Source organism: Monodelphis domestica, chromosome 1, assembly GCF_027887165.1.
Source record: "Monodelphis domestica isolate mMonDom1 chromosome 1, mMonDom1.pri, whole genome shotgun sequence".
Classification (NCBI taxonomy): domain Eukaryota; kingdom Metazoa; phylum Chordata; class Mammalia; order Didelphimorphia; family Didelphidae; genus Monodelphis; species Monodelphis domestica.
In genome coordinates this window covers 583536085-583550682 of record NC_077227.1, presented here as the reverse complement: position 1 = coordinate 583550682, position 14598 = coordinate 583536085, and the positions used below count along the sequence as shown (strand labels likewise).

At 34.4% G+C, this 14598-nt stretch overlaps 1 protein-coding gene across 6 annotated transcripts in view; it reads right to left on the bottom strand.

Moving 5' to 3' along the window:
- LOC100032987 (disintegrin and metalloproteinase domain-containing protein 18) overlaps positions 1-14598 on the bottom strand; it is a 192919-nt gene that overhangs the window by 52822 nt on the left and 125499 nt on the right. For all 6 annotated transcript variants that reach the window (XM_007476372.3, XM_007476376.3, XM_007476373.3 and 3 more), the window contains 3 exons: positions 9493-9598; positions 8382-8571; positions 1378-1461 (listed from right to left, as the gene is read on the bottom strand). In XM_007476372.3, coding sequence (XP_007476434.2) covers positions 1378-1461; positions 8382-8571; positions 9493-9598 — 380 coding nt within the window. The remainder of the gene's footprint in view (positions 1-1377; positions 1462-8381; positions 8572-9492; positions 9599-14598) is intronic.

The window sequence follows — 14598 nt, the reverse complement described above, 5'->3', positions numbered from 1 at the left end:
AAGGGAAAGAGGACAGATTTTGGGGGGTTAGAAAATAAAATTTCATTTTGGAAGAGAGTTGACAAAGTTAATCATAACAATCAATAATTTCAGCAAAGTTGCTAAATATAAATTAAAGTAGCATACGTCACTATTATTTCTGTACATTAGGAACAATATCCTGTAAGAAGATACAGAAATTCCATTCCAAATAATCATAGAATAAATAAAATATATGGATTTCTATTAAGACAGATAGGAATTATAAGAATTCTGAAAACTTCTGAAAAAAGATATGGGGATTTTAGCAGACGACAGTATTCATTACTAGTATGATAGGGCAGTTAAAGAAGAAAATTTGGGCTTGTTCTGTTTTGATCCAAAGTACAAAACTAGAGCCAAGCAATAAAAGTTCCAAAGAGATAGCTTTAGGTTTTATGTAAAGCATATTTACTAATAATCTTTATTCAAATGTAGACTCCCTCTCACTATATGTTTTGAAGATTTTGAATATATCCCTATAACATATAATGTAGAGGGAATACTTCTTTGGATATGATTTGGATTAGATGATCATGCTGAAATTCTGTGATTCTTATTAAAAAAAATCCATCAAATAATCAATTTTTAAATAAAAACAACCTAGCTGGCTCTGCTTTAATTACTTCAAATTCAAACCCTTCAAAAAAATAATTTGACTTAAAGAGATATCAAATGCCTTCAAATAGGATCATATTCAGTAGGTATTATGACAAATCCATATGCACTTTTAAATATAGTTAGTCAGTTCTTTATTATTTTGTTTCTTGCATCCTCCTTCCTATTATGTCCATACGGTGAAGAAAGAGATGGCCCAGTTCACCCACAATGCTAGTACCCTCAACTGAACCATCTGGAGTGAAACTTACTTCCTCTTCTCTCTCTCTTTTTTTTTTCTCTCCAAGAAATGGGCCTAGGTAAGTTTGTGTTTATTCTGTGTCTCTGTCCTCAGTTTGAGGAGAGTGATCCATACAGAACCCATCAAATCCAAGAATTTTAGTGATGGAAAACTTGGAGGAAGTAGAATGACAGACAGGATGCTGCAACCAACAAGTCTGGCAGAAAAGTCCTGAGAAGCAAAGATGCCTTAAACTTTAACTCAAAGGGTCTTTTGGCCTTGGAACAAGAACTGTGCTCGAGAGGACTAGGATAAGAGATGAAATCTAATTCCTTTTTTTCCTTCCCTTGAGACTAAGGTCATATTGAGGGGAGAAGGTGGAGATTATGCCCCCTACCTGTTGGAGGAATAAATTTGTACATATGTGATTATATCTTAGAAATAAATATTTCTTTGTAAAAGCTAAAACAAAATGTAGCTGGCCAAAGTATTTTGCTTAAATAATAATTACTGTTACTCACTCCTTTTCCATGACACTTTTCAGTGGCATTACAACTTCCTTCCATCAAAAAACGAGACTCTATGCAAGAAAATTTTGAACAAGCCTAAAAGAAAAAAAAAATCAGTGGTAAAGATCTATATAGGCATATGCAACATAAAACTGGTCTAAACCATTATTATTTCATAGTAACACCATTAGGACAAAGCCTTTATCTCAGTAAAATCTACAACTCCAGCATATTAAGACTCTCCACCTAGATGTCTCTGCCTCCCCACTCACAAATCAGGCAGCTCTTACTACCTGTTCTCTCACTCTACCTTATCAGGTTGATACCCCCTGATATCTCTAGATCTTTTTTCCTACAAGCTATTATGGAACACTGAGTTAACAAGTTGAATTGAAGAATGAATAGAATATTTTAAAGGAATTATAATACATGCCACATAACATAGTCTGAAGTTGGCTAAAGAATTAAATATTCATTAAAGTCTGAGGTTTAGCAAAGAGAATGGCAAGCAATTATCAAAATCTATGGGTGAGCCTATACTTTATAGCCATGTAATAGTAACTTTGGCTCCAAATCCCACCAAATAAATACAAGCTATAGATATTTCCTGGTTGTCACCAGCATTTTGTATATGGCAAATAGTTACATCCAAGCAATAAATAGAACGTTGCTAGACACAACAGAGCATATTAAATGATATGGGCAACTTAATATGGACTCTAAGCTCAATATAATGTGATAGTCAATAATGTGATCTTAGCTTACAACAATGGAAGTGAAATATCCATAATGAAGGAGGTCATTGAACTATTAATCCGTATTTGGACTATTGTGTTAGTTCTAAAGATTATATTTTGGGGCTAGAATTGAAAAGCTGGAAGAAGTCTGGAAGAGAGTGTGTAGAATGGTTAGGAAACTCAAAACCATGCCATATAAGGATCAATGAATAGATCTTTAGTGGAGAAAATTTAGGAGAGACTATAATGATCAGTCTCAAATATTTGAAGATTATATGGTATTAGAGCTACCTTTTTTATTCTCAGTTCCAGAAGACAGAATTAAAACCAATGACTTAGAAAGTTTCAGTGAAGCATATTTCAATTCAATATAAGGGATGATTTCCTAATAATTCAAATTTGTCTAAAATGAAAATAAGTGCCTTATGAATTCTCCAAGTATCAGAGATCTGTAAATAGACAAAATGGCTATTTGTCAAAAATATTATAGTTTTTCATGTTTTAGGTAAAAGATGAACTAGATGCCCTTAAAGATAGGCCCTAAAAGGTCACACTTAAAATACTGATAAAATGTCACAACTTCCCAGTGAAGACCAGATACCCTTGGGAGGGTAGAGGTATTTCTAGCTTAGAATTTTATCCTCCTTAATGGGACTCCTTCTAATTTGTGGCTGAATGAATGGAAAGCATTTATTAAGTTTATTATGTGTCAAAAACTGGGGATATAAATACAAAACCAAGAAAAACATGTATCTGGGAGTGGTAACCAGATAAGGGAATTTCAATCTAGGAAATGACCTTGGTCAACTTCTTCAAGTCTCAGCCTATGTGCAAAATGAAGGAGTTGGACTAGATAGCCTTCTAAATCCATGAACTTTAGTAAAAGGGAGTAGGTTGATTCAAAGAGGAGTCAATTTACATGTATTTCTAGAAGCAACTATAATATTGTCTGGTCACTGTGACTAAAGCCAGAAGTGGAATAGGGGAGAGATCTCCATGAAGTGTCAGGGCAGATGGCAAAGTGGACAGAGTGGAGAATTGGATGGATTGTGAAGCATGATCAATTACTGGTTAGAGAGAGAGATGAGTTTGTAATCATTTAGCAGTCAAGACAGTTCGGCCCTAGCAGTCCCAAAACTGACTGAATCAATTCTCCCAGAACCTGAGAACATGTTCTCTGGGGGTCTGATATGGACCAAGTGCATTTTGACATCCAAGAATTTACTTTTGACAAATTAAACTGTTTCCCCCCACAATTTGGCACATAATCAATATGTCTAAAAATTAGAAGAATCTGGTCTAATCATATGTGTTGGGAATAGGTGAAAATGTCTAATAAATATATTATCACATCCAGCTGAACATGTCCTAAAAAATGGGAGTTTCTGAACTACTAGAAAGTGGAAGGCTCGCCAAAATTTTTGAAATGCATGACTATACCCAAAATTTCTATAATATGTTTGGAAGGTTTCCAATTATATTTCCCATTCCTACATAAATATTTAACTGACTGTATGCCCTCTCTACACCAAAGGTATCATTTGCTATATTTGGAAGCCTAATCTAATTGTCCCAAGTCTAAGAATAGAAGGTATTATTGAGCACTACGGTAACTATACTGAGTGCCTGGACAATATAAAACAGATATAATTCTTATTGCCAGCCAAGTATAAAACTGATTCAAGTTTATAAAAATACTACAATAAGGCCAATGCAAGAATATTGGTTCTAGTTCTATAACTCTGAATATTCCCTAACTCCTGGCATTCCCTTAGGAATTGCAGAAAGATGAAAGATGAAGGGGAGAAGCTGTTGATCAAATGGAGAAGTTCTAAGTAGGCTTAAACATAGCAGGAGTCAAAGATGATCTGCTATCAATTCTATAAAAGACAGATATTATGCAAAGTTAATCATCAGTGTTCTCAAAGTAGCACCAGAAAGAAGGAAAATCTGAAGACATCCAATGCAAGGGTTTCCTAGTCATCTCCTAATAAGCTCAGAGGCTACTGACCTGCCCCAGAGGGAAGACCCACCAACAGTCTCTATTAACACAATTATATCTCATAGGTACACTAATAATTTTTTTAATTTTTAAAAATTATAACAAATTTACACATAAGTTTTCTGAAGTTATATAATCCAAATTGTTCCCCTCCTTTCTTCTCTCCCTCTCCTGGAGCTGACAAGTAATTCAATCTGGGTTATACATATGTTATCATGCAAAATATATTTCCATATCATTCATTTTTATAAGTGAATAATCTTATAGAACCAATACCCAAAATATATACCCAAATATACAGGTGATAAATAACATGCTTTAATCTGAGTTTCTACTCCAACTGTTCTTTTTCTGGAGGTAGATAGCATTTCTTTTTAATGAATTCTCAGAATTATTCTAGATCATGGTATTACTATTAGTAGCAAAATCTATGGCATTTGATCATTCCACAATATTGCTGTTACTGTGTACAATGTGTTCCTGGTTCTGCTTATTTCACTCTGAATCAGTCCAGGTAGGTCTTTCTGAAATCATCCTTTTTAGCATTTCTTACACCACAAGGTTTTCCATTATCATCATATTTCATGATTTGTTCAGCCATTCCCCAATTGAGAAACATCTCAATTTCCAATTCTTTGCCGCCACAAAAAGAGCAACTATAAATATTGTACAAATAGGTCCTTTCCCAATTTTTTTAATCTCTTTAGGATACAGACCTAGTTGTGATACTGCTGTGATATGCATTATTTTATAGCCCTTTGGGCATAATTCCAAATGGTCCTCTAGAATGGTTGTATCAGTTCACAACTCCACTAGCAATGCATTAGTGTCCTAATTCTGCCACATCCCCTCCAACATTTATCATTTTCCTTTACCATCATATTGGTCAATCTGATAGATGCGAGGTGTCATCTCAGAGTTGTTTTAATTTGTGTTTCTCTAAGTCAAGAGCGATTTAGAACATTTTATACGATTATATGATATTTGCAAATCACCTATTCATACCCTTTGATCATTTATCAACTGGGGTAAGACCTGGATTCTTTTTTAAAATGTATTTATTTATTTTATTAATTTAAAATATTCTTCCATGGTTACATGATTTATGTTCTTTTCCTCCCTTCTTCCCCTCCCCTCCATAGTTGATGGATATTCCACTGGGTTTTACTTCTGTCTTTGATCAAGGCCTGTTTCCATATTATTAATATTTGCACTAGGATGATCCTTTAGAGTCTATATCACCAATGATATCCCCATCAGACCATGTGATCAAGCAAATATTTTTCTTCTGTGTTTCTACTCTCACAGTTCTTGATGTGGATAGTGTTCTTTTTCATAAGTCCCTCAGAATTGTTCTGGATCACTGCATTGTTGCTAGTAGAGAAGTAAGACTTGGATTCTTATAAATTTGACTTACTTCTTTATTTATTTGAGAAATGAGATCTTTATCAGAGAAATTTGTCATAAATTTTTTCCCAGTTTGAGATTTCCCTTCTAATTTTGGTCGCATTGGTTTTACTTGTAGAAAGCCTTTTAAATTCAATACAATCAAAATTGTTCATTTTAAATCTTGTAATATTCTCTGTCTCTTGTTTGGTCATGAATTCTTCCCTTCTCTACAGACCTGCCAGGTAAACTATTCTATTTTCCCCTAATTTACTTATAATATCACTCTTTACATTTAAATCATATATCCATTTTGATCTTATCTTGGTATGGGCGTGAGTTATCACTCTAAACTTAATTTTCTCCATACATGTTTCCAATTTTCCTAGCAATCTATTGTCAAATAGTGAGTTCTTATCCCAAAAAATCTTGGATCACTGGGTTTACCAAACACTAGACTGCTGAGATAATTTACTCCTAATCTATTACATTGATCCACCCTTCTATCTCTTAGCCAATACCAGATTGTTTTTTATGATGTACTGTGTACAGTTTAAGATCTGATACTGCTAGGTCAGCATCCTTCACATTTTTTTTCATTAATTTCTTTGATATTCTTGATCTTCTGTTCTTCCAGATGAATTTTCTCATCATTTATTAATATTTACTCTTGCTGGTACAGGGGAAGATCCATTACTTCCAGAAGCCTCTGAATATATGAAGACCTTGCACTTGGGATACTTAGCTGCTAAAGGAATTTAAGGTCAGTTGCTAGAAAGAGGTTTTAACAAGCCACAAGAAGTGAGAATTACAAGGGAGGTTATTCTGCCAGAGGTCCTACTCCCATGGGATGTTATTTTCTTCTACCTAACCTTTGACTTTCTTGGTAGGGTAGATCCCTGAGAACTAGCTAGGCTGGTGACAGTACCAACACAGGCCCTGTACGATGGTGGCACCCTGCTAGACCAATTCAGGAAGAATTTATGAGAGTTGAGGTTCACTGGTCCAATCGTATGGCTTATTACATCAATATCTTGGTTTAGGGCATAGAAAGCACTGGAATATTCATTACAGATTCTCTGCCTTGACAGTACCATTTCATATGCCATATGGTATTGACGGTCTGAACAAGCTTATCAAAACTTACAACTCACAGAATAATTCTCTAAATATCTCCACTGACAGGACATCTTTTGCCAAAGAGATCATGACCCAGTGGGACATAAAATAAGAAGAGTCTAATCTTCATTCAATCCAGGGGAAAATCTCTAAGATGAAAATCCAGATACAACCTGGCATAAAGCAAGGACACTCAACAGGTTTTAGGATGTTCCACAGCATTCTCTACATTTTAGAAGGATATGTGAGTTTCTCCTTTGTAAAGAAAACTCTCCCCTGATTGTGAAAATGCAATTAATTAACTCTCCCCAATTGTGAGAATTAAATTAACTTCCCTGGAAACTTTTATATCTAATCACCAAAAGTATAAACATCCCACTTAATCCTAAGCAAAGCTCCAACTGTGATTGACAGATGTAAAATTAGGGGAAGGCACAGGAAGTGATGCAAAAGAAAGTGTCTTTAAAAGGGAGTTACAACTTCCTAAGTGTAGTTCTACTTGAAGTTCAACTTGGGAGTTCAACTTCTGTGAAAGAGAGTTCTTCATTCTTTGGAGTGGAGAGTGAAGAAGTATCTACTGACTGGACCTGAGACCCTGTTCCTGGTGAGACTGTCCTTGAATCTCTTCCATTGAACTGACACGTGGTGAGTGAAAAATCTGCTCCTTTCCTGGATTTTTTGAAGAGACTAGCCTCAGAAGAGACCTACCTCTTGAGAGAGACTTCCTCAAGTCCTCAAGGCTACTCTGGCTAAGGACTAACTCTCCCTGCCTGGATTGAGCCAGAGGCTGGGAGTAAATTACTTAGTGCTTAGGCTAGATATCTTACCCTATCCTCTCTCTGATTTTCTTACTACACTCTCTATATTTTGTAAATAAATCTCTTTGGAATAAATTAAATTCCTGGTGACCCTATTCTTAAATAATCCAGTCCATCTTTTTTATAAAATAACCTCTCCCCCCCCCTTACACCTTGAGCATCACTAAGATTTTGCAGTCACGTTCTCCTCTCTATGGTAGTATTTGTAGAACAGAATCTCATTTCTACAGCCTAGCTGATGAGGATGCTACCCTAGATTTGGAATAGAAGGTTGGTGTTTCTAACACTGGCTCTATTGTCTACTACCTACTAAGTAAATAGTAGTCCTAAGCAAGTGACTTCACTTTATGGAACTCAGATTAAAATGAAAGAACTAGATTTCTGAAGTTCAATCTAACTCTTAGGTTGATGATTCTAAGATCCTGTAATAACTGAAGGGGACTTATGACAAACTCAAGTTAGGTATAGCTTTTCCATACTAGAGGCAGGTAGGGGAGAAGGGTGCAAGAATTAGATTGAAAACTTCAATACTAAGCAAAAGTAGGAGATAATCTGGATTCTAAGTGCTCTGAAGGAAATTATATGTGAGGGAAAGAGTTAAAGGATGATATAGATAAAAGTTAAGCATAACCTGTAAATAACAAGTCAAAATTTTCGGACCAATTAAGTGGATCAGAGGGAGAGGGGTTGATTTGTAGATAGGATCATATAGACTTGAGTTAACATGGGAATCAGGCACAGTGAGCTGAGTAATGACAGATTTTGCTTTATTCTGAGATCTGTTGCTGAGGATTTCATTCTTAAAGGTATACCCGGCTAGAAGCACATAAACATTGAGATCTAAAAGACAACTGCATAACATAATATATTTCCTAATTATACATAGCATAAAAAGAATGGTAATCAAATAAGATAATTTTTAAAATTGAATAATGTTTATGACTATTTAGTTACCATGTTAGGACCACATGGAGTACCATCATTCACAAATGTAAAATCTCTTTGTCCTGGTCGTATTGGAATAGTATGTGCAATGGATACACATACATCATCATAAACACGTGCATAAATCACAGATATATCTCTTTGGAAGAACAATGATTTCTTTGGCCATGTACAAACTAATTTTCCACACAAGAGATCCCTGAAAACAAAAGTCAGAGAAAATTGTTAAACATTTCAATCATTTTACTTCCAGATTTGTAGCACCATGTCTAGCACATTATAGATACTGAACAAATACTGCTTGACCTGATGATATTTAGTATTTATTGACCCATATTCAGTTCCAAATATGCTTTTGATAAAACATTGTTCAATTTAAAACACGATATCAAAGAAAAAGAAAAATCAACATGATTCAAGCCAAATATAGCATATCAACTTATATAAATATATCAGACTTACCTGCCTATATGTTTAAAATTCTTTGACAATAAATAAGGTCTTCATTATTCAATTAAAATTAGAATTTCTCATAGGACTACAAAACTGAAGATGGGAAGGATTTAAAAAGTCATCTAGTCCAACCTCCTTATTTTCACAGAATCACAGACCATGAAAGCTGGAAAGAACTTCAGCAGCCATTTTAGTCAATGGATACACAAAAAAAGATCCCTTCTATAACCTACAAATGAAGTAGTCAATCAGCCTTTGCTGAAGAACTACAAGGAAGAAGAACTCCCTACTTCTCAAGAAAGTCTATTCCACTTTGGGGCAGCAATAATTGCTATAAAGTTTTTCCTAACATCATGCCTGGATAAACCTCTTTGTGAATTTCAGCCCTTGTTCCTGTTCCTTCCCTCTGAAGTCCAATAGAACAAATCTAACCCCTCTTCCAGGTGACTAATATTTGAATATCTGAAGACACCTTTCAGGTCCTCTTAGTCTTCCCCTGGCTCAACATTATCACTTCCTCTTATAACCTTATATGGCCACTTATCAATGAGGATACCAAAACCCAGAGAGGAATTTCCAAGACAATAGCATTAAGTGGAACCTGATATGAATCCAAGACCCCTAACATCATCTTTCATTGTATCCTATTGCCTTTTAAAAAACTTACTCAAATGGACAGGCTTTAAATGAATCTCTATTAACACCACAGTTTCCAAATCTATCACTTCTGCCATTCATTTCTTCAAAACATGCAAAAGAACCACCTCTGGAACCTAGAAACATAAACAGGTTAAAGCAAATTATAATTCTGAAACCAACTTAAATAACAGACATCATAGATCCATAGAGGCTTTAGAGATCATTGAGTCCCAACATAATTTTATAAACGAGGAAATTGAAGCCTTAGGAGATGAATTAACTTATTCATAGTTGCACATTTAGTAAAGTAGAAAAAGTAAAACTACAACATAGGTCACTCCTGATCCAATGATTTTTAAGAGTACAAAAAAAGCTAATTAATCAATAAGCATTTATTAAGCACCTACTATGTACATGACACAATGCTAGCCCCTATGGATTCAAAGATTGAAAAGGAAACAGAACCTATCTTCAAAGAACTTACCTTCTATGAAGGAAAACAATATGTACAAAGATAAGCAAAAGATAAAACATATATAAATTATATATAGGATAATATAGGAGGTCAAGGGAAAAGGATATGGAAAAGTCTAAATTTTGAAGACAACTAGGGATCTTAAGGGGCAGAGGTGAGGAAGGATACATTCTAGGTTTAGAGGATAGACCATGCAAAGGTATAGGAGAAGAAGAACTGTGTGGGAGAACCAAAAAGTAGCCTAGTTTACCAGGAATATAGAGTATGTAATGAATAAAGAGTGGAAAGGTAGACTGTATGATTGGTAGTAAGAATACAGTCAGAGGCAAGAGTCTGTGTCTGTAGCCAGATTAAGAACATAGTCCCAGGGCAATACCCGAGTTATATTTTCAAATATAGGATAATTTTAAGTGTATTATCATAAGGAAACATAAATTTCTATGTTAATTCTAATTTTATACTGTACTTTGCATCAAACCTGTTCATGCAAGAAGTGACAGGGACTATAAGGTCATCCAAAGGTCATGGGGACCAGAAAATCTGGAAATGGTCTCCAAGACCTCTGGGACAACTTTTGCAGGGGGCTTGGGGAGAGACACAAAATCTATCATAGATGAAAACGCACAAAGACAATCGTCTTCCTCGGTTACCGAGAGACTACTACTACTACTATGTGTGTGTTTTATAATTAAGGGTCACAGATTCAGCTGGAGAATATGTAGACCTCTAGCCCCATGATTTCTCTGTCGCAATAAAGCCAAAATTTTACAAAGAAGAGTCTTACAACATCTAATTTTTATACAATCTATCTTATCACATGTCTTAATAGTTCTCCCCCAAGTTACCAATAATCTCTTAGTTGCTAAATTTGAATCTTTTTTTAAGATTTTAAGTAATTAATTACATTTTAATTTAATTTAAAAATTTTTTTAATTTTAATTTTATTTTTTAATTTAATTTATTTATATTTTTTATTTCTTTTATAATTTAATTTTAAATTTTTAAATTTAAAAAAAAATTTTAATTAATTAATTAAATTTTAAATCTTTTCTCAGTTTTTATCCTTCTTGACCTATGAGTGAGCCCTATTCTTCTGGGTGGTCTCACCTCTCTAGGTGTTTGTGATATGAATATCCTCATTCTTCTCCTACCTAGCTGATCTTTCCCTTTTCAGTTTCCAAGTTCAACATCCATATCAAATCCTTTAATTTTGTTTTTCTCAAGGTTCTGTCTTGAGTCCTTTTCTCTCCTCTCTCCTACACTCTCTCTTAATGATATCATCTTTATGGCAATGACTCACAGGCCTACTGCTATGTATAAGACCAATCTCTCTCTTGAGCTTCAGTTCCTTATTACCTATGTCCCCTGAAACACATCCAAAATTGAATTAATTTGGTTCTCTGTACCAAAATTCATCTATCTTCCAAACTTCTCTATTTCTGCTGAAGAACTACAATTTTCCAGGACCCAGGTTTATAACTTAACTCCTAACTCCTTCTCATCCTACATATCCAATCAGTTGTCAAATTTTACCATTTTTGACTATCCAGAACCTCTTTAGTCTAAAACTTTCTCTCTATTTATACAGCTACCACTTTAGTTTCAGTTCTCATCACCAATTGCCTAAATTATTGCAATAAGCCTTGTAAATGGTCTCCTTGCCTCGAGACTCTCCCCAATCCAATCCACCCATATCTGATACCAAAAGTGATTTTCCTTATGCATACATTTGGCCATGTCCCTCATCTACACAATCAATTCCTACAGATCACTATTGTAAGATCAATTTCAGCCCTCTGTAATCCAACCAAACTTGTCTTCTCTCTATTCTGTACATCAACTGGTCCATCTTCTACTTCCATACCTTTGCAATGTCCGTCTCCTATGCCTAAAATGCACTCTCTCCTGACTATCTCACAGAATCCTTCTCTTCTTTCAAGATGGATTTCAAGCACTACCATCTATATCAAAGGTTTCAAACTCATAATTGACATCAGCAGCTCACAAAACTCCCAGGGGCATGAGAATCAGATTAAAATACTATTGTAAAATGTTTAGCAAAATCAACAAAAATACATAACATTAATTTGCAACTTCCTAAACCTATAGTATGCAGCCCATAAGGATTCATTCATATTTGAGTTTTGACATGATCATATTAATGCTTTCTTTTTTTAATTGATCCTTTTTACAGTTAATTGATTTAGTCCTGTCAATACCTAATGCTAGATACAAAAACAAACAAACAAAAAAAAAAAACTAGCCATTCTCCAATTAACAAATGGTCAAGGGACATGAATTGGCAGTTTTCAGATAAATAAATCAAAACTACCAATAAGCACATGAAAAAGTGTTCTAAATACCTCCTTATTAGAGAAATGATAGTCAAAACAACACTGAGGTACCACCTCACACATAGCAAATTGGCCAATATGACAGCAAAGGAAAATAATGAATGTTGGAGGAATTGTGGCAAACTTGGGACACTAATGCATTGCTGGTGGAGTTGTGAACTGATCCAACCATTCTGGAAAGCAATTTGGAACTATGCACAAAGGGCTTTAAAAGAATGCATACCCTTTGATCCAGACCACTATTAGGTTTGTTCCGTGAAGAGATAATAATGAAAAATGTTTGTACAAAAATATTCACAGCTACACTCTTTGTAGTGGCAAAAAAATGGTAAATCCTCGATTGGAGAATGGCTGAACAAATTGTGGTATCTGATGGTGATGGAATACTATTGTGCTTTAAGGAGTGATGAACTGGAGGATTTCTATATGAACTCAAAGAACCTCCAGGAACTGACGCAGAGTGAAATAAGTAGAACCAACAGAACATTTTACACAGAAAGTGAAACATTATGGAACAATACAATGTAATGGACTTTGCTAATACAAAACAATTCCAAGGAACTTATGAGAAAGTATGCTATCCATATCAAGAGAAAGAACTATGGGAGCAGAAACACAGAAGAAAAACAAATCACTTATTATTTGTTTATATGTATATGTGATTTGGGGTTTTGGTTTTAAAAGGCTGTTTTATTGCAAAAATGAATAATATGGAAATAGGTAAAAGTGACAACATTTATATAACCCAGTGGAAGTGCTTATTGGATCCAGGAGGGGGCAGGGAAGAGGGGAGAGAAAGAAAACAAAATATATAAATATGGAAAAATATTTAAAAAATAAAAAAATACCTAATGCTAGACCAGAGTATTTGGTATGTATATAATGGTATAAAGTACTATACCAGGGTATTTGGTGTGTATATTATATATAATATGTTTTATACCATCTTTATACCATATCAAACTATCTTTATACCATCAAGCTAGGTTTGTACCCTAAAGAGATAATCCTTCAAGGATGTCTGGTTTATTATCTAAAGAAATCTGGTCCACCATCTCTAACTTTGCAGGTAGACTCAAACAATAAACATTTCTTAGTCACGAGAAGGAAGGAGAGGTTTATTGTTAGCCCTTTATTCTTCCAACCAATCATATTTTCTTCCAACTGTAAGCTATGTAAACAATCATGATGTTCTCAATCCCATGATGTCATAATCCCATAACCAATTGTATTCTTTTTCCTCAAATTCAGATTCTTTGTTTTGTAATCTCCAAAAACCATAAAAAGGAAGCTGTTTCTATTCGAGGACTTCAGCTAAACTGAGGCAGCCATAGACCTCTTCTGTTAACAAGTAGCACCCTATTAATAAAATGTTGTTTTGCTCAGAGAAAACATGCCCAGTCTACCTTTGTTGAATTTCACTTGCAACACCTCCCACCAGGAAAATAATTGTTTCATTAAGTGTACCTGTATCCTCAGAGCCTAGTATAATTTCTAGCTTATACTAGGTTCCTAATAAATTTTTGTTAATTAATGTATGGTTATAGATATAATAAATAGTGAAGCTTTCCAAATCATTCTAAACACATGCCTATTTTTCTCAACTTTGTATGCATTTATAAAGGGTTAAACCCCACATGCCCTAGTTGTACAAGAAGAAAGAACTAACTAGCAGTCAATCAACCAACAAATATTTTTAATCACATTACTTCCCATTTCTGGGCCTCAGGTTATTCCTTTATAAAATATTGGGGTTAAACTAGATGAATTCTAAAATATCAAAAATTCAACCAGCTTATTTCTAATAAATATCTGTAAAATTTAAATGAACTGAAGACTTCTAGAACTAGAACTAGAACTAGAGCTAGAAGAAATCTTCTAGCTCTAACATTCTGTGAATATATTTTAGAGAGCATTTATTATGCTTCTCATTCTAAACCAGAAGTACAACAGTACTTTTAGTAATAAGTACAATAAAGGGGTAACTGCTAATATACCACAGTGAAGATAGGAAGGAAGAGTGATGAATAAAGCCAAAGATAAATATTCTAAGATAATTAGTAAAAGTTGTCAGATCTCTAACACACAATTGTCATGAGGAAAACACTGTAAACCACAAAGTATTAAACAAATATTAGTTATTAGAGGTAAGATCAGGATAAATTGAGCAGCCCTGAATTTAAAGAGACAAAGGAATAGGTAAAGGGCAATGGTAAGTAAAGGTAAAAAGGTAGAAAGGAGTAGAAACATTGCTACTCCTTTGGGGCAATGATGAGGATTTACATGCATAAGAGTTTCCCAGCTT